Genomic DNA, 19,933 nt, shown 5'->3' on the forward strand with positions numbered 1-19,933 from the left:
GGGCGGAGCGAAAACTAGTGAGCGAAGGTGACCGCTTAATGTGGAGGGGAAGTTTATGCCAGTGAAGGGGGGCAAGAGAAAAAGAGCGAAAGCGTGGATTGGGCGAAAGGAGGAGGAGTAGAGAGAGCAGAGAATGAGAAAGAAGAGGGCACGCAGGCGACATAGAAAGATACAAGAGTGGCATGATATGGTGGGGCCAGGCCATGAAGGCATTTGTAGACCAGTGTGAGGAATTTGAATAGGCAACGGTAGTACATAGGGAGCCAGTGCAATTGCACAAGGAGGGTCAAGGTATGGGAATTATAGGGAAGGTTGAATATGATGAGCTACTTCTGAGATCCATTTAAATTATCTCTGGTCCACACAGTAGTTGATCTCAAGGGCTCTACCACTGAAAGAAAATGTTGGCCGAGAGACAGTCAAACCGATATTATAATACTCAAAGCTGGCATTTTGACTCATTAAACAACGAAACTCACATTTAATGTGACAAATGTTTTTATGAGACACTCAACGGCGACTGGGAAGACACCACCACCTCACTATACTAGCAGACTGAATCCTGGACTCAAAGGCAAGATTCACAGCAGTGCAAGCTCAGCGCTCTGACCTCTGACCGACAAGATGAGACGCGTCTGTCTTTTTGGTTGTGCCCTGCGTCAAAGGGGGACCCATCACTGCACAGATCCGGGCAGAAAATCCCGGTGGCTCAGTAGCTCTGACCTCGCGAGTCCTCCTGCTCCCCTCTCAGGAGATCCCAGCTGCTTCTACTTACATTGGCTATCACAGGCCCATATCCAAAGTCACCCCGGGCCACTCGATCGCTACTTCATTAAGTTCAGACAGCTTTCTAATTCCACTTTCTTTTCATCGTAAGGGATAGTCCTCAACCATGTGGACCGGCTGCCTATTGGGCAGCCGCGCAGTTACACGTAGCCGGGGTGGCACACAAACCGTGACAATGCCAGATCGACATGCCGCAGCGCCCCCCCCCCCCCACATAGCCACACACCTGCCTGGTCCAAGGCAACGTGGACAACTGGTGCCCACATACACTTGTGACACACGGGCTAGCGGAGGTGTAAACGCAGTCAGATCCCAGTGGAACCCAGCAGCCTGGGTGCGGCCGGCTCCAAACCTGCAGCAGCTGGACGTCATGGGCGTAGGGGGAGAGGATGAGCAGCACTCGGTCCAGGTGCATCAGCGCCACCTTCCACGGAGTGACGCTCGTTTCGTTGGGGAGGAAGGACAGCAGCGGCATAGCATCTTCGACATCTACTCTGCCAACGCTGAAACGCGGGGGACAAAGAACAAAGCTCCAACGAGAGAGGGGCAGGAACGCGCGTCATTTCCCCTTTAGAGATATTGCAACATGAGCAAACATGAACACTTAAGTTTTAGCAGCCGATATAATGATCTTTAAGTGGCCTAACAAAAATAAAAATCTATTTATGAATCTTTATTGACACTTAAATAGATGCTCTTTCACCACCTACCTCCTTTTGTCAGAAAAAGTAACTTTAAAAAGTTGGTGCTTGTCGATGGAGCTTTATTAACCGCTTAGCAATTTTAAAAGTGAACATCAGGCTTTATTATTTACAGTTTTATACGCTCATATTTTCATCGATTCGGTCGTATACTTTATAACCGAGAACCAAATCACCTGGGTGCTCCCGATCTCATCAGATCCTGGAAGCTAAGCAGGATTCAGCCTGGATATTTGCTTAGGAAGGGGAAACCGCAGTGTATAAGATAGCTGAAGTTGGCTAATGCAAGGATACGGCGTGAGCAGAAGGCACTGCAGCAAGAAACAATTGTAGGTTCATTAATTCCGTGCTACATCGATGCTCCTTGCCTCCATCAATCCGCACTGACCGGCGTGGTGAAGTACAGTTTAATAGGCTCCGCAACCCGCAAGAACGTAGGGGAGAGGCCCTCAATTGGCAGTGGCTGGCAGAAGATTGACACCATTTACAACAAGGTGGTAGCCCGGTGTTTTTACAAGGGAGACACCTTGGTAAAACACTAAAGCAAACATGTGTATAAAAAACAGCAAGAGTGTATAAATCTAACATTGTACAATAACTTTCGGCAAACATAATCATCACAATATACTTATGTTAAACTTGAGATTTCAGTCGTATGCTTTGTATTGAGCTATAAGGTAGTGTTCACCCATGATAAATGTTACCAATGTTGAACGATCCCTCTGTCATATGTATTGACAAACCGGCCAGGTGGCTCAGTGCAAGAGCACAGGGCTCACACAACAAACGGTTGCGAGTTCAATCCTGGTTGAGGATTGACCAAATCCATCATCGCTCCGGTGTCCATAAAATGGGTACCACTTTGCATGGGGAATTCAAGCAGTGTCTCGAAGCACATTTCAGCAAGAAATATTTTTTTACTGGAAAACCAGTATTTAAACATCTTGTGAAGCCATTTCACACCGGACAGAGGGGGCACTGACGATGATGAATTTCACAGGTAGTTTATAGCTGTCAGGGCCCAGCGTCATTACCCCACCATAGTCCCAGGATATCAACACCACTACCAAAGTTAAGAGCTCCCGTATCGCCTTTAACAGACTGATGAGTAAAGTGGTGTTTTGCGAGCACCTATGAAGGCCGGCACGGCACACGAGGGGGTGGATGACCAGCACCACACCAGGGCTGCAATTATCTCCACAATGCTTACACCATACCAGGTACTCGTATCAAGCTGAGGGGACCTAGGGGAGGCCTGGGCCCAGTTCAGATATCCGTCACCAATGTTGGCCGTAAGCACGAATCAAACTCGGGCCGTCGGGTTCTAAGCGCAGTGTGCCAACCAATGCACCACCGCTCCGCACAAAAAAATCAAAGTCACGGTGAGAGCCTCACTTGAGGAGGTAGAAGACATCATTCAGGAGGTTGGCACGGTCTGCGGGGGAAAGGAAGCTCTTCGAGGTTGTCAGTTTATTGGCGAAGGTGGCCCAGCCGTCCTTCCCGTAGTCCACCACGTAGAAGCCCGTCATGTTCGTGTTGGCCTTTATCCACTCTGTCGACTTCGTCACCGCTATATCTCCTGTTGGGGGGGGGGGGCGGCAATATAGGTGCACAAATGTGGTGTGTGCGAGAGACAGAGCATAAGGGATTCAACAAAAAGTATGAATCGAAGGGGACATATTTAGGTGGTAGACAGGAAGCCATTCCACATTTATAAACCTTTGTACATGTACGATCCTTTGTAAAAAAACATTGCTGGATGAGGGTCTCCTCTCCCCCGTAATGCGGGTTAAATGGGGGATAGCTGACCATACTTGACCACTCTTGTCAGTTTGGGTTGTGAAGACGGGGAGAGAGAGAGGCAGGAGTTGAGAAGTACAGCAATGAATGTTGCTGTACTGCCCTCTCCCGGCCACCACGTATCCCCGTAGCCCTATCCTGCCTGGGCATGTGGTCATCCACCAAAGCACTATCCAGGCCCCTACCTGCTTGGCTTCCAATGTCTGATCCGGTTGAGCGTATTCCATGTAACATTTGTTGAAAGTTCTATGTAAGGTTTACTGCACAACTAAAACAAAAAAAACACACAATGTAGCTGGCATTGGTTAAAATTCATCCAAAATTCGAATTACTCAATCGGGATTTTACACAAAGCAACATCGCCCCTTCCCTACTGTGAAAACTTAGGCAGGACCCTCCTGAAAAAGTCTTGAGACTCGGCGAGGACTTTCCTGAGTAACACAAGCGTCATGCTGAACTATGGGCGAAAGCACAAAAGGGCATGCCACTCACTAAGGCAAGCTTGGGGAAGATGAGGCAAGGCTTCAGGATGATATCGGTTTTCGCACCCACATGTGGCGTGGCTGGTCACATCAAATGGCCTCAACAGAATAATGAACGCGTCGTTCACAGCCCTCTCGCATAAACCAACATAAAGTGAGTGGCGCTGACAGAGCAAACAGAACCTTGTTTATCCGTGATGAGCTTGCTTTGCGAGGTTGAGTTGTCGCTGGTGATGAAGGTGAGTGGGATTTGCCACAGGCTGCTGTTCAAACAGACAAGCGTAACAAATGCATGACAACATTGCACACTTAGGGCCCTCTTGGTCAATCCACTACGAGATCAGGGTTTCCCCCACACCGTGTGGGTCATGGGTGTTATTTAACCGTAGTTTACTGTCCTGGTTAGTACGGGTTGGTGAAGGCGTGAAGTATATATATTGGAAGCATGGTACAGCACAACCATTAATTTTTCTGCACTGTGCTCTGATGACAACGTAGCCCCGCAGCAGCCCATGATGCCCGTTCTTGAACAGTGATAGCCCATCCGAGCGTTATCCAGGCTCAACCTCGCACAGCTGCCCGAGATGCAATGCTTTCCGAGTAATTTGATCTTATTCGTGACAACTTTACAGAGCAACAAAGCTCTCCCATGCAGGGGGCACAGTTGGGGGATGTACCGTGCGAAAGTTGTCCAACATACAGCACACAAAGAAGCAGCTAAGGCTGCGACTGCACAAGAGGGCGCGGTGTGGCAAGAACCATACCCGGCTGCCTTTGTCCCCCTAGAGTTGATGTTCAGACAAGATCAGGTTCTTATTTAAGATTGAGTCGACTAAACAGGGCCTCAGGATATCGCCAGATACCACTGACTACTACTGATGTTGGTCATGGCTTGGAATTAAACAATCAACTAGAATCATAGCCTAGTGCAAGAACCACTGTGCCACGGTTTCCCCAACAGCTGTTGCAACTGCATGACAATAACAAACACACACTCTACACGTGGTTACTTGCACGGGTGTCGAATTACAGCATGCGAAGCAGAACCTGACAATCACAAACAAGCATCGTTTGAGATGTACGTTGAAACTTATTTTGTACCGTACGTAGCCAACCGCGCTAATTGGAGGTGCTTATAGTTGGGAAAAACACTTTAAAATGTGGCGAAGAAAACATGATGAAAGTAGCATTGTAAGATTCCTCTGCAGTGGGAAACGCCGGCCAGAAGTGAGAAAAGATGGTAAAAGTTGCTCTACATGTTTCAGACAGAGTAAAAACGCAAGCTTCTCTGTCCTTCATTAGGAGCGGAGACCCTGATAAAGTTCCTAATTGTTCTTTTACAGCAGGCTCGGGTGTGAAATATAAAACGAGGCCACTTCATTGGCAGGCCAATCTGGCGATGCCCGAATTGCCTCGATCCACCAGGTGTCGTTGGCTGCTGCAAAGCAAACCTCAAGGAGTGGAGCTACTCTGACCAGGCCCAGAACACCAAATTCCTCTACCTCCTCTACTCCAGCGTCATCTGTTAAGGCCTCAAACACCTGGAGTATCTTATCTCCTGTTTTGACGCAACTGCAATCATACACCGGTCAACCCCTTATCAGTGCCTACATTATTAGAGACCAATTAAGACATTATTTGTCATGCCGTGCCCTTATACATCTCAACATCCATCCTACAAAGTCCCACCAAAAGGGAGAAACACAAATAAATAGACTAAACAGGCAAATCGTAAGATACATACCGCTGCCACATGCTGTATATTTTTACCTTGGTGTGATAGATGTTTCTGCAGGCTCGATGGGAAACGGCTCTTGCTTGTAGGTGATCTTTAATTCCTTGTCGACGGCGGTGAGCGTGAGCAGTGGGAAGCCGCGTTGCCTCACCCAGGTCCCCATCACCTCTGTCACATTGACGGAGTGCCCCAAATGCTGCTGTGCGCTCTGCACTCGCACGGCGGATACAGGCGTGCGCACTCATCAAACAGTCGATATTTATTTTACGTGCCAATATCGCCCTCTTTCACGAAGGTGCGGGACACCATTAGAACCCACGATTCCCGATTTAACATTGTCCTACGAAAGACAAGAGATCACTGTACAACAATTATCAAACAGGAAAGGCACAACGTGGGACTGTGTTCCAACATTACGAGCATTTCTTTCGTCACGGGAAAAAAGGTTTCGTGTTGTTCACTTACGTCAACTAATTGTGATATTCTCAGAATGTTTCATGCAAGTTTTATCAGCTGATGGGGATGACTGTTAGCCCCGAGTGGATGCTAAAGTGAATCATGTGCCCCCACAGGCCATGACAGACTTAAGTGAGCCTTAAAAAAATCCTGTTTCTTAGCAAGACTCCTGCCAACACTGCTGCAGGAGAAACGATAAGAATAATAAAGTAATTTACCAATCGAGCAAAAACCGTGCTGAGTAACAAACTCTTTCCTAGGAAGAATTTTCACCTCAGATCAGCACGGTTAGCTATGTATGTTCAACATACATAGGGATGTTTGGAAATGTTTGTTTTTTAAAGAGTGTTTAGCCTGTGGGTAGAATTGCAGAGCACCCAGCAGAGAAAACTCACAAACAGGAGAGGGATAACAACACTCCAATATTCTTTGGTTCTTTCGGTAAAGTCATGTAGAATGAGAATAAAATAATAAATTGATAAAATAAAATAACACAATAATATTCTCACGACGTTTCGGCCACAACACAAGCGGCCTTCATCAGGTGAAGGGACGAGACTGTCTGGAGGACAGCGCTGGAGTGAAAAAGCCACGCTCAGATCACGACCTTTAAGCTGTGTGAGAAGAAACAAAGCGCCTTGACAAAGGAATTAGCATATAATTTAGCATTGAAATGGCTGAGTGATTAGCTTGTGACTGGTCACAGAAATGGCTATGTTAAAGCATACACATCCGCAAAGGCACCCCTTGACAAAGGAATTAGCATAGAATTTAGCATTGAAATAGCTAAGTTAAAGTATACACATCTGCAGAGGCACCCCTTGACAAAGGAATTAGCATAGAATTTAGGATTGAAATAGCTGAGTGATTAGCTTGTAACTGGTCACAGAAATAGCTATGTTAAAGTCAGAGCATATACATTCACCGAGGCACCTAGTACAAATCAAACTGGAGAATTTAGCATTGAAATAACTAGGCGAATTTAGCATTGAAATAACTGAGTGATTAGCTTGTGACTGGTCACAGAAATGGCTATGTTGAAGTCAAGGCCTACACATCTGAGCTATTCACAGTAACTGGGTATACAATACAATATATAATGAATAGCATATAGTGAACCAATAAAAAAACTAAAATATAAATTACCTGAATGTTATCAATAAACTCTATATTCTCCAATCAGCTAAGTTACCAACAATAAGTCGTTATATATCACAATGCTATATGGCGAAAAAATGGGTGGATTCTTACCCTCAACTTTAGCTACGGGCCCCGTTCAGACGGACGAGTTCATCCATGGTCGGAACAGAGGAGGGGGAGAGAGACAGCTGCGAGGCGCTGTTATACTCCATGTTGTAAACCATACCATTAACCGTGGTGTGAGAGGTATTAAGAGTCAATGCCAGCAAAAGAGCTGCGGTCTGAAGGTCATCGTAAAATACAATTAATTTAGAACGGAAATGGTTTAAAACATATTTCCAATGGTTACTAAGCCAGTACTAAGCCAGTAACCAGTGGAAAGATGTTTTAAACCATTTCCGTTCTTAATTAATTGTATTTTACGATGACCTTTGGACCGCAGCTCTTTCGCTGGCATTGACTCTTAATACCTCTCACACCACGGTTAATGGTGTGGTTTACAACATGGAGTATAACAGCGCCTCACAGCTGTCTCTCTCCCCCTCCTCTTCCGACCATGGATGAACTCGTCCGTCTGAACGGGACCCGTAGCTATCTGTGTTGCTAAAGTTGAGGGTAAGAATCCACCCATTTTTTCGCCATATAGCATTGTGATATATAACGACTTATTGTTGGTAGCTTAGCTGATTGGAGAATATAGAGTTTATTGATAACATTGAGGTAATTTATATTTTAGTTTTTTTATTGGTTCACTATATAGTATTCATTATATATTGTATTGCATACCCAGTTACTGTGAATAGCTCAGATGTGTAGGCCTTGACTTCAACATAGCCATTTCTGTGACCAGTAATAAGCTAATCACTCAGTTATTTCAATGCTAAATTCGCCTAGTTGTTTCAATGCTAAATTTTCCTGTTTGATTTGTACTAGGTGCCTCGGTGAATGTATATACTCTGACTTTAACATAGCTATTTCTGTGACCAGTTACAAGCTAATCACTCAGCTATTTCAATCCTAAATTCTATGCTAATTCCTTTGTCAAGGGGTGCCTCTGCGGATGTGTATACTTTAACTTAGCTATTTCAATGCTAAATTCTATACTAATTCCTTTGTCAAGGGGTGCCTTTGCGGATGTGTATGCTTTAACTTTAACATAGCCATTTCTGTGACCAGTCACAAGCTAATCACTCAGCCATTTCAATGCTAAATTATATGCTAATTCCTTTGTCAAGGCGCTTTGTTTCTTCTCACACAGCTTAAAGGTCGTGATCTGAGCGTGGCTTTTTCACTCCAGCGCTGTCCTCCAGACAGTCTCGTCCCTTCACCTGATGAAGGCCGCTTGTGTTGTGGCCGAAACGTCGTGAGAATATTATTGTGTTATTTTATTTTATCAATTTATTATTTTATTCTCATTCTACGTGACTTTACCGAAAGAACCAAAGAAGATGAATCCTTGCAGTCACGAAAGCCTTATATCGAAACACTCCAATGGACACAGAGACACTCACAACCCCACCTACTGTACTGCCAACTCAGGGGCCCACCGGCAACCGCCCCAGCATGTCAGGAAGTTCCACAAATCTGCCTGGCCGAAACGTCGTGATTTTTGTTGTTTTATTTTTTACCTACGTGACTTTACCAAATAGAACCAAAGAGTATGGATCCTTGCAGTCACAAAAGCTTTAAATCTAGAATGGATTCACCGACTCTCCCCTGGCAAGAGCGCCAGACCACGGGCACACACCACCACTACGAAGTTTACGGCTCATGGTCAACATCCACAACGTATATATCTGAACTCGTGGATCTCTCCTAGGTCAACTTGGCCTTAAATAAGTACCTGGTACGGCAAATAAACATCACCACTGGGAAGGCAAAGGCAGTTGGGCGTGGTCTGGGCTACCCACAAATGTGTGCTGTGCCGGCCTTCAAAGGTGCTACTCACTAAGATCACTTGCCCCAAGAGTCTGTTAAGGCTATACGGGGGATCCTTGTCTATTGCGCTGTAATTGCACTGTGCGGTGGCTTTGCTGTGCTGCAGGCGTGCATAGTTGGCGTTCGGCTGCGAGCGTTGCCGCACAAGCTCACGGCGTCGTCACGCCGCCAACCCCTTGCGCCTAACCTGCGTCAAGGACTCCCAGAGGTCGTCAGTGTGCGCGTTGCCGTAGCTGTGCACGAGCAGGTAGTCCCGTATGCCGTCGACGAAGACGGCGGGCGTCAGAAACGTGCGCAGCATGTTCAGCACGCTCGCCCCCTGCACACGCGCGGGGTGGGGGCGCAAGTGGCGTGGGTCCGGAGGAACGCTCATCAGACGATGGTTCGCGACTACCGCGCGGGTGTGCACGGCGCCACAACCGGAAGGTGGTCCCCCACGTGGAGGGACGCTGAGATTCGACTCGACGCTCACGAGCGTCGCGAGGATGGGAAAGCAGGCGTGCCTTCAGCTGCATGTTGTACAGCAGAAAGCAAAAGAATGCAAACCAAGTCGGATTGCGTGCGGTTCAGATGCAGGCAGTTCAAGAGTTTGGATTATCAGTACTTTGTATTACTCTTTGTAATAATCTAAGCAAAATGATGTAAATAATGAAAATCATAAACACATGGATGTGTCTTATTTGCATTGAACAGTTTATTATCATATTCTTTGGTTCTTTCGGTAAAGTCACGTTGATAGAAAAATAATAATAAAAATGATAAATATAAAACAAAAACCACGACGTTTCGATCACAACACAAGCGATCGCCCTGCAGGAGGAAGGACGATCGCTTAATTTGTATTCACTTTATTTTTTTATTTTTTTCTATTTACGTGACTTTACCGAAAGCACCAAACAATACAAATGTCTGCAGTCACGAAAGTTAAGTCAAAACTTGTTATCTTCCCTTTAAAAATGAAGAATCAATTTGCACGCTTCAATCTTGAATAACTGTTTAGATCTCTTGGAGGCAGCACCGACTCTCTCCCTCCTGGTGTCTCCCCTCCCTACCACTCCACACTGCTCTAATGTTCAATGAACAAGGACCATTTCCTGAAACGTCATCTTTTTTTTTCAAGTCAGTGTTATTGACGAATGAGTCGAGGTTTATTCTGCTCTCACGACACCGATCGTGAGCCTCACACCCCGATCTATCCACCAGCTGTGGCACAAAGCACATGACAAGCAACGATACATCGATCAATCAATTAAAATTGATTATTTAAACTCAAGATATGCGAGTGTGGGTATCAATTACTTACGATTCATACAAATGATACGTGAATGTTACAATTATGTTGGTAGAACAGAACTGTATCCACGTAAATTACCGTTCCTCGAAAACTACTGTGAACCAAAATAACGGTTAAAAGAATATAGGAATTACATGTTGAAATCACTGAATCTGCAAGCGAGCTGTTTTCACTGCCAAAACAGAAAATGTAATGTAAACAAAGCCAGTCGAGGTCTAAACGCTCATAAATGGACGTCACCGATTGGCTGAGGCAATGCTTAATTCAGCACTCGGATTCACCGAAATTGGCAGCCGCTTCTCAAAGAGAGCTATAAAGCTCAGTGGGCCTTACCTGGTAAAATAAAAAATAGTTGAGTTTTTTTAAGGGACGGGATTAGGGCGAGAACGGTACGAATGCGGTAGGGGGCATGGCACCTTGTTGTAGGAGACGGAGTCAAACATCTCTCCGATCTGCATGGTGCCGACGGCCGCGGATGAGATGGCGTGCGAGGAAGGAAGCGAGTCCTGGGTCAGAGCTTCCATCACAACCTCCGTGAGGAAGACGTCCATCTGCAAGCGCAGGGCACAGAGGAGGACAGCTGCGGTTATACTCGGTGCCGCATGCTCGAACGTGTACATGGAATGCACCGTAAAGAACAGGCACTGAGCACATCCAGCGGATGCATGTTGTATGTATTTTGAACTTCTTTAGCACCGTACGTAGCCAACTGTGCTAATCGTAGGTGCCGGGGAAGGACAAAAAACGAAACACAAAAAGCTGTTCTGAAGACATTTTTAATCAAAATTAAAAGTGCATAGCTCCAGTGGCTTCCTAATGTCGGAAGGAAGAGCATTCCAGACGGTCTTTGTTCGATGGCTAGCCAAAAGCCGTTGTGACCGGAGTTCGCGTGATGGTGTATGCTTCTTGACGAGATCAGCAAAGTATGGTGGTTAATTTGTGGCAAGCACTTTGTGTGTAATGAGTGCGACCTTGTCATGTATTCATTCGGCAAACGGAAGCCAATGCAGCTCGGGGAGCACTGGACGCCACTACGCACAACTGCTGCACACCAACACCACCACCACCACAGTAAAATTACAGCCCACACGCACACAGACACCACCCCCCCCCCCCACCCCCGGTGGACACTCGCACACAAAGAGGTCCCCGCGGGGGGAGCATGAGCCCCCGTTCTGGCACGGGGATGCAGCACCAAATACAAAGATCCCCGTGTAGCCTTAACAGACTGTTGGGGTAAGTGCTGTTTGCGAGCACCTATGAAGGCCGGCATGGTACACGAGGGAGTGGGGTGGCCCGGACCACAGCCTTCGTCTCCCCAGTGCCAATATTTACACACCACACCAGGTACTCATGAAAGGCAGAATCGACCTCGCAGAGATCACGGGTACAGACATATACGTCATGGACATTGGCCATGAGCGGCAAACGAAGTCGGGTCGCCGGGTTCGTAGGGCAGTGCACTAACCACTACAGTACAAAGACATCACACACACACATACTACCAGACACACAACAACCTATATATATATCTATCGGACTTTTTTTCCAATATAAAAATTATTGAAAAAATAATTGGCTTTACCCTTTCTGCCATTAACACAGGAGGTGATAAAATGTTCAAAAACCAAATCGATATCCATTGCAAGGCATCAAGTCTGCATTAACACACATACTTGTGACAAAACATGCAAACAAACATGCTCTGATAATTGATGCATTGTCTTTTAAATTGATTGGCCTTAAGTGTCAGACCAGAGGACGCCAACAGGCGAACAGTAGAAAGACAATGCAAGGATCAGCGAGCGCATTTATAGCTCGGGTTGAGCAGTCTCTGGAACTTTTTTGCCAGTATCAAAATTATGGAACAATAAGAATAGGCGTTACCCTTTGTAGCACCAAAACACCAAATCAGTTTAAATGCATGTTTGTTTGCATGCTTTGCCACAAGTATGTATGGCTAATGCAGACTCGTTGCCTTGCAAAAGCTATCTATTTGGTGTTTGAATATCATAACACTTCGTGTTCCATTGTTTCATCGTAAGTATTAAAGCGTTAATCTCTCGGGTTGAGCAGTTGGTGGAGGTCAATCAGTTTCAAAGACAATGCAACAACCTTTGCAGTCTGTACATTTAAGCTCCTTTTGTCAATCCTCTGCTGAATAGGGGTGGGTCTGCACACACAGCAGGCTCGTGGGGGTTAATTTCGCTTTAATTCACTGCCAAGTAAGGTCTGCCAGCAAAGGGCAGCGCACGCCCAAAACGAGTGTACGCCAATAAGTGGTGGCGTGGCGTTTGTTGTGTTCCGAGCTTGTGGAGCTCGCGTGTGGCGTGGTGGGGGGAGAGGGGAGAGGCGTGGTGTGCGGTGCGTACCATTAGCCAGTCAGGCTTCAGAGAGCCGGTCGCTACGAACTCCATGAAGGTGGCAAAGCCCTCGTTGAGCCAAAGGTCGTTCCACCAGTTCATGGTCACCAGGTTCCCGAACCACTGTGCAGACGCCCGAGCAATGAGAGAGAAATACGCGCCATGTGTCAGCAACCAACCACCGTGGACGCTGATTAATAATTGTGATCATAAACACCACTTTAATTGCGATTCATAATAAGTCTGGATTAGATCGTGTAAGCATTTTAGTTTTTAACTGGAACCCTCCGCCAACCGACAGGGCCAATGAAATCAAATTGCCATGTCATGGCTGCCAAATTATTTGGTTTTTCAGCCAAACCAGAGGAGGAATGTTGGCATGCACAATGACAATTGTACAGCGTGAAAGAAGTTCAATATACATGCAAACCAAAATAACTTAATTATGAATCATAATAAGAATAGGTTTTACCCTGTCTGCCAACAAAACAGGAGGTCTTAAGATGCCCAAACACCAAATATAAACCTTTTGCAAGGCACCAAGGATGCATTAACCACACACAGTACTTGTGGTGGACATGCAAACAAAAAATGCTGTGATAAAAGATGGCATGGTCTTTGAAACTGACTGGCCTACACCAGAGACAGCCTTCTTTAGGGCCTAGTCTCACCAGTGTCAGACCAGAGAACGCCAAAAGTCGAACAGTACAAAGACAATGCCACTATCAGAGCATTTATAGCTGAGGGTGAGCAGTTATATCAATGGGACCTGTTGGCAGTATCAAGATGATGAAACAATAGGCTTTACCCTTTCTGGCAATAAAACACAAAATCAGTTCACCACAAGTACCGTGTGTGATTAATGCGCACTTAATACCTTGCAAAAGGTATATAATTGGTGTTTGAACATCTTAACACCTGTTTTATTTCCAGAAAGGGTAACACCGATGATTATTATTCGTACTTTGACACTGGCAAAAAGGTCCCATATATGAATCATAATATTGGTTGTGAAAGCCTCCATATAAAAATAACTTTAATGATGGTGGTGGTCATGCTATTAATTTTCCAACAACATATCTGCTTGCACCCCTTAAGTTACGCAAAACTTAAAACACCACAGCAGAAATCGCATCTGTCAAAATACACACCACAAGCCATCTTACACACAGCATATTATCAGTCGCAGCTCGAGTCGAGCCGATAGCAAAATGATCCACGAGGTTGATAATGTAAGGCTATACACCAAGGGACAGGCAAACACATCCCGGACTTGGCAAACAAGACAGAAAACATGCGACAGCATAAACGAGACAAAGTAGAATACGTTCTTCCGCTGAATGGTGCGAGGAAGTGAATTGTTCAAGGGCCCCTGAGAACACGTCGGTGCACGACCATGGCAGTACAGACGAGGATGACGAAAACAGCTCTGAGAGTCGCCACACAGGCGGTGGGCACGTTACACAATCCCACGAGGGCGCGAGATGGCGGGTGCGGACAGCGGCGGTGCACGCGCCGGTCACAAGCTCACCTGGTGAGCGAGCTCGTGCGCGATGACCTGTGCGACCCAGAGAGTGTCCCGCACGCCCGAGGCCTTGGGGCCTAACAGCAACGCCGTCTCGCGGTACGTGACGAGTCCCCAGTTCTCCATGGCCCCGGCCGCAAAATCTGGGATTGCCACGAGGTCTGGGGGGGGGGGGGGCCAAGGAGTCGTGGGGACAGGGGGAAGCAAGGGCATAGGAACACAAGCAAAAGGGGGCACAGTTGGAGGGGACAGAGGGACGTGGGATCACAAAATGATGGGATTTAAAAACAGAAGAGAATGATCACATTTGTGAATGGCACGTAAATCACGCATTTCTACTGCATTTCAGACCTGTATCAGCAATACAAATGTTTAATGAGATGCACTCAGAGGTAAATATTAAGTGAGATTGAGAAGAACAAGTTCGGATAGAATAAACAATAATGCCTTTTATTTGTTCATCCAGGAAAGCCTCATTGAGTCTCAAGAATATTTTCAGGAGGATTCTGCATTTGATGAATCACAAGATCTGAAAAACCCCATGCAAAGGAGGTGCTAATATTCAAATGTCTGGACACACAAGTTGAAAAAATACATTTGCTCCACGGCCATCTCTTGTTTACCTCAATCTAGCGTGTTTGAGAGTTTCACAAATCTACGTGATAAACCAACCCTTGTATGTATATGTATGAACTTCTTTCGCACCATACGTAGCCAACGGTGCCAATCGGAGGTGTGGGGGAAGGACAACTAAACACAAAAAGCAGTTAAAAAGGAATGAGTTTTCAATCTAGATTTAAAAGTGCATAGCTCCAGGTGGCTTTCTAATATCGGAATGAAGAGCGTTCCAGACGACCACAGAAGCGCATCTGAACGCGAGTGATGAACCCTTGTCTCCAACGAGCATCTTCACTGTGTGCCCTGAATTAAAATATGTATGCAGGTTTAATTCTTTCGCAACGTGCGTAAGCCAATCGTGCTAAATCGGAGGTGGAACCGTGCTAATCTGAGGCATGATCATCAAAAGGAATTGTGTGGTGTGGATGAGGAAAGTTCAAGTCGCAAAAGTGGAAGCACCTTGCTTGGGCAGTGGATAGGAGATGTTGAACAATTCCTCGTAGAAATCCAAGAACTTGATGGCATTTTCCAGCGCAAAACTTCCCTGCTGCTCCTTGCCAGGGGATGTGTAGATGGACACCTGTGGACAAATTGCGCTGTCATTGCCATCACTACCTAACACGTAGGCTTTCGCGACCAATATCATCCAGAGGTTTTTTTGGGTAAGATCGCGTAAATATATGTCGTTAAACCCGCCAGTACCCGACACAGCCAATTAGTAAGGGTTGTCACGTAAACAGAACATGCCAATTCGTCACTAGTACAGCACACCGGTGTTGGAGAGTCGGTGTGTTGGAGAGCCAAATCTGGCTGTCGCCTGACGAAGCTAGTTGTAATATTACTGGCCAAACGTCGTACTCAGGTTGTAAATGTTATGGCTTGGCTGTCCAACACACCGGCATGCTGTACTAGTGACGAATTGGAATGTTCTGTTTACATAACAACCCTTATTAGTTGCGGATTTAACGACACATTTATATATTTACGCGATCTAACCTCAAAACACCTCTATTATGGACCATCACTATCGTTGGCTACGTGCTTTCACTGGGTATTGGCGAAGTACAGTCCGGTGAAGCAATTTTTTTTTGCAGGAGAGATGCTAGATGCTGGCACGGAGGTGTGTTACGCAGCCAAACCAGTTCCCATCCGTCATGGCTCAGTGCGCGCGACTCACATCTCGCGGCGTGAAATATATACGAAATTATACCTTGCGTTGATTCGTTTTTTTCACACAATCTTCTTCTTCTTTTGTACGGCTGCTGATGTAGATGCAGAGCAATAACTACAATTTCGCATTCAGGTGGTCAAGCCAAATAACTGCGTCAGGAGTAGCGTAGTGTATCATCGCTCTGATGTCTCGTACGTATTTGTGGATCGGGCATTACGTCGTTATATGTTGTATGGTATGTTTTGGATGACCACAGTCACACACTGGAAAGTTTTTCATTTTCCACACAATGGTAAGGGCTCAATGAAAAGCCTAATTTTAAATACTCTAACAATGCATACATTGTGTACATATTCAGCCCTTTGTTAATCCATGCTGGATGATGGCTTCCTAATTGCTGTCACCATCCCTCATGGTCCAGGGCTGCTACCATCTCATCTCAATGCAACTCACATTGACAAAAACAACAACTCAACCGTATTTATTATTTTACTTAACATTGCACTCCTCGTGCACATTGCATCTCAATACACTGTAGAATTTGTAACGTGTGTATTTTTTCGCACGGAGGTGCAGAAAACGACAGCCACTTCTCGAACGCAGAGCCTGAAACCGGTGTTAGCGATCGGCCAAGCTCCATCTTATTCCGGGACGTATGACCAACTCCACATCACAATAAACACTCCCAACGGGAGTGCATTCAAACGAGAGAGGTAGGCGGTCGGGCATCATGGGAGCTGATGTGCACGGCGCTACGTACGTTGGTTCCGTGCTTCGTTTTGTTGGAGATGCTCTTGAAGTCACTGACGATGAAGGCAACGAGGTAGGTGCTCATGACCACACTGCCCTTGAACGTGTCCTCGAGCAGCCCGTCCTTGCGCGTCACCGTCTCGTTCTGCACTCGCGAACAAACTAAAACTGTTAACGTTTTATATTACCAGCTAAGGCCCACTGAGCTGTGTAGCTCTTTTTCAGAAGCGACCTGGCCACAAATGATAGTTCAACGAAGTAGCTTATCATCCCGTGGAAATTGATAGCAGCCAAATACTCTGAACGCACGTTGATTCTCAATGTGTATGGAAAAACCAGAGGATCTGGAGAAAAATCCACACGGCCACGAGGAGAATATGCAAACTGTAAATATACAGGCATCAGGTTCGGGATTGAACCCATAATCTCCTGTATACCAGGTGAGCTAGTTAACATTTCGCAAATGCGGCACCTCAAACACAAGCCTTCACATCCGTCCGGCCGGCTTGTGCTTGGTTGGGGCAAGAACCATTACACACAAACTCTCCGGCCATCCTCGCATTGGCTTTTGGCTAACCATCGGACAAAGATAGCCACCGCAACACGCGCTTTCGGATGTACTTTTGTGGCCGTTTGGAACCCTCTCCCTTCCAATATTCGGAAGCCACTGAAGTTACGCACTTTTAAATAAAAATTGAAACTTATTTTGTTAGAATTGCTTTTTATGTTTTGTTTGTTGTCCTTCCCCTGCACCTCCGATTACCACGGTTGTTTACTTACGGTGCGAAAGAACTTCAACATACATACATCAGTGAGCACCAGAGCTTCATTTCACCCCGGCCTGTCTGGGTCAGCGACCCAGAATATATATCTGCACTCGGCACACCGCATCCAGTATCCCTCTGGCTATGGCTACCACTAGTCACCTGCCACCTAATACAGTCCACGAGCGACCCAGAATATATTCAGCAAGAAATTAAGCCCAAGCGTGTGCGCAGAATGCAGCGGGGTAAGGCCAGCACCACACCAGTGCACAAAGAAAAAGATCCCCCAAATAGCCTTTAACAAAATGTTGGAGTAAGTGCTGTTAAGGAACACTTGTTAAGGCCGGTGCAGCACACAAGGGGGTGGGTGATCAACACCATGCCCTGCTGCTTTTGTCTCTCCAGTGCTGATATTTATACATCGCACCAGCTATTCATTTCGGGCCGAGTCGACCTCGGGGAGATACAGGACCGGTTCACATATATCCATCACCGTTGTTGGCCGTGACCGGGAATCATTCTCGTGTCACCAAGTTCACAGCACAGCACGTTACCCACGACACTACCGCTTCCCACATTGCTGTGCACAGGCGCACCCACGCAGAACAGCATGCGAGGTGCTCAGATTAATGTAGTCAGCCTCACCCACTGGCTCCTGAATTAACGTAGTCAGCCTCACCCACTGGCTCCTGGAGTAACGTAGTCAGCCTCACCCACAGGCTCCTGGATTAACATAGTCAGCCTCACCCACTGGCTCCTGGATTAACGTAGTCAGCCTCACCTACCAGCTCCTGAATTAACGTTGTCAGCCTCACACACAGGCTCCTGGAGTAACGTAGTCAGCCTCACCCACAGGCTCCTGGATTAACGTAGTCAGCCTCACCCACTGGCTCCTGGATTAACGTAGTCAGCCTCACCTACCAGCTCCTGAATTAACGTAGTCAGCCTCACCCACTGGCTCCTGGATTAACGTAGTCAGCCTCACCCACTGGTTCCTGGAGTAAGGTAGTTAGCCTCACCCACTGGCTCCTGGATTAAAGTAGTCAGCCTCACCCACTGGCTCCTGGAGTAACGTAGTCAGCCTCACCCACTGGCTCCTGGAGTAACATAGTCAGTCTCACCCACTGGCTCCTGGAGTAACGTAGTCAGCCTCACCCATTGGTTCCTGGATTAACGTAGTCTGCCTCACCCACTGGCTCCTGGAGTAACGTAGTCAGCCTCACCCACTGGTTTCTGGATTAACGTAGTCAGCCTCACCCACTAGCTTCTGGAGTAACGTAGTCAGCCTCACACACAGGCTCCTGGAGTAACGTAGTCAGCCTCACCCACTGGTTCCTGGATTAACGTAGTCAGCCTCACCCACTGGTTCCTGGATTAATGTAGTCAGCCTCACCCACTGGCTCCTGGATTAACGTAGTCAGCCTCACCCACTGGCTCCTGGAGTAACGTAGTCAGCCTCACCTACCAGCTCCTGAATTAACGTAGTCAGCCTCACCCACTGGCTCCTGGATTAACGTAGTCAGCCTCACCCACTGGTTCCTGAATTAACGTAGTCTGCCTCACCCACTGGCTCCTGGAGTAACGTAGTCTGCCTCACCCACTGGCTCCTGGAGTAACGTAGTCTGCCTCACCCACTAGCTTCTGGAGTCACGTAGTCAGCCTCACCCACTAGCTTCTGGAGTCACGTAGTCAGCCTCACCCACTAGCTTCTGGAGTCACGTAGTCAGCCTCACCTACCAGCTCCTGAATTAACGTAGTCAGCCTCACACACAGGCTCCTGGATTAATGTAGTCAGCCTCACCCACTGGCTCCTGGATTAACGTAGTCAGCCTCACCCACTGGCTCCTGGAGTAACATAGTCAGCCTCACCCACTGGCTCCTGGATTAATGTAGTCAGCCTCACCCACTAGCTCCTGGAGTAACGTAGTCAGCCTCACCGACTAGCTCCTGCAGTAACGTAGTCAGCCTCACCCACTGGCTCCTGGATTAATGTAGTCAGCCTCACCGACTAGCTCCTGGGGTAACATAGTCAGTCTCACCCACTGGCTGTGGAGGGGAAAAACCGGAGGACTCAGAGAACAATCCACGCGATCACGGAGAGAACATGCAACCTCCAAATATACAGGTGTCAAGGTCGGGATCGAACCCACGACCTCATTTTTACCAGGCGAGGTAGTTAACATCTCGGCACCATGGAGGCCAGTGGATGGAAAACCAAAAAATTGTCTACACCAGCAATATAATTATTTAACGTTTTTATGCAGGCATCTGGGCCAAAATGCATTATATAAGCAAGTGGATTGGAACAATATCAACCACCCTCCCTGTTGCTTGGGCACAACTAAATAGGTCAGTCGGCATCGCAAAAAAATAGTTTCTGCAAAGGTTACTTTACAAAACAAGACTGTTC

General features: G+C 46.8%; 1 protein-coding gene across 3 annotated transcripts in view; it reads right to left on the bottom strand.

The window, feature by feature from the left end:
* LOC116950706 (endoplasmic reticulum aminopeptidase 1-like) overlaps nt 1-19,933 on the bottom strand; it is a 41,273-nt gene that overhangs the window by 14,354 nt on the left and 6,986 nt on the right. For 2 of the 3 annotated variants that reach the window (XM_032968685.2, XM_032968684.2), the window contains exons 5-14: nt 16,770-16,904; nt 15,298-15,418; nt 14,227-14,381; nt 12,705-12,818; nt 10,749-10,883; nt 9,226-9,357; nt 5,540-5,712; nt 3,953-4,032; nt 2,883-3,066; nt 1,139-1,289 (exon numbers count right to left, since the gene is read on the bottom strand). In XM_032968685.2, coding sequence (XP_032824576.1) covers nt 1,139-1,289; nt 2,883-3,066; nt 3,953-4,032; nt 5,540-5,712; nt 9,226-9,357; nt 10,749-10,883; nt 12,705-12,818; nt 14,227-14,381; nt 15,298-15,418; nt 16,770-16,904 — 1,380 coding nt within the window. The remainder of the gene's footprint in view (nt 1-1,138; nt 1,290-2,882; nt 3,067-3,952; nt 4,033-5,539; nt 5,713-9,225; nt 9,358-10,748; nt 10,884-12,704; nt 12,819-14,226; nt 14,382-15,297; nt 15,419-16,769; nt 16,905-19,933) is intronic. The other variant, XM_032968686.2, reaches the window with a different exon arrangement.

Source organism: Petromyzon marinus, chromosome 40 (assembly GCF_048934315.1).
Source record: "Petromyzon marinus isolate PM22_M1 ecotype Great Lakes invasive population chromosome 40, UKy_Petmar_22M1.pri1.0, whole genome shotgun sequence".
Lineage (NCBI taxonomy): Eukaryota > Metazoa > Chordata > Hyperoartia > Petromyzontiformes > Petromyzontidae > Petromyzon > Petromyzon marinus.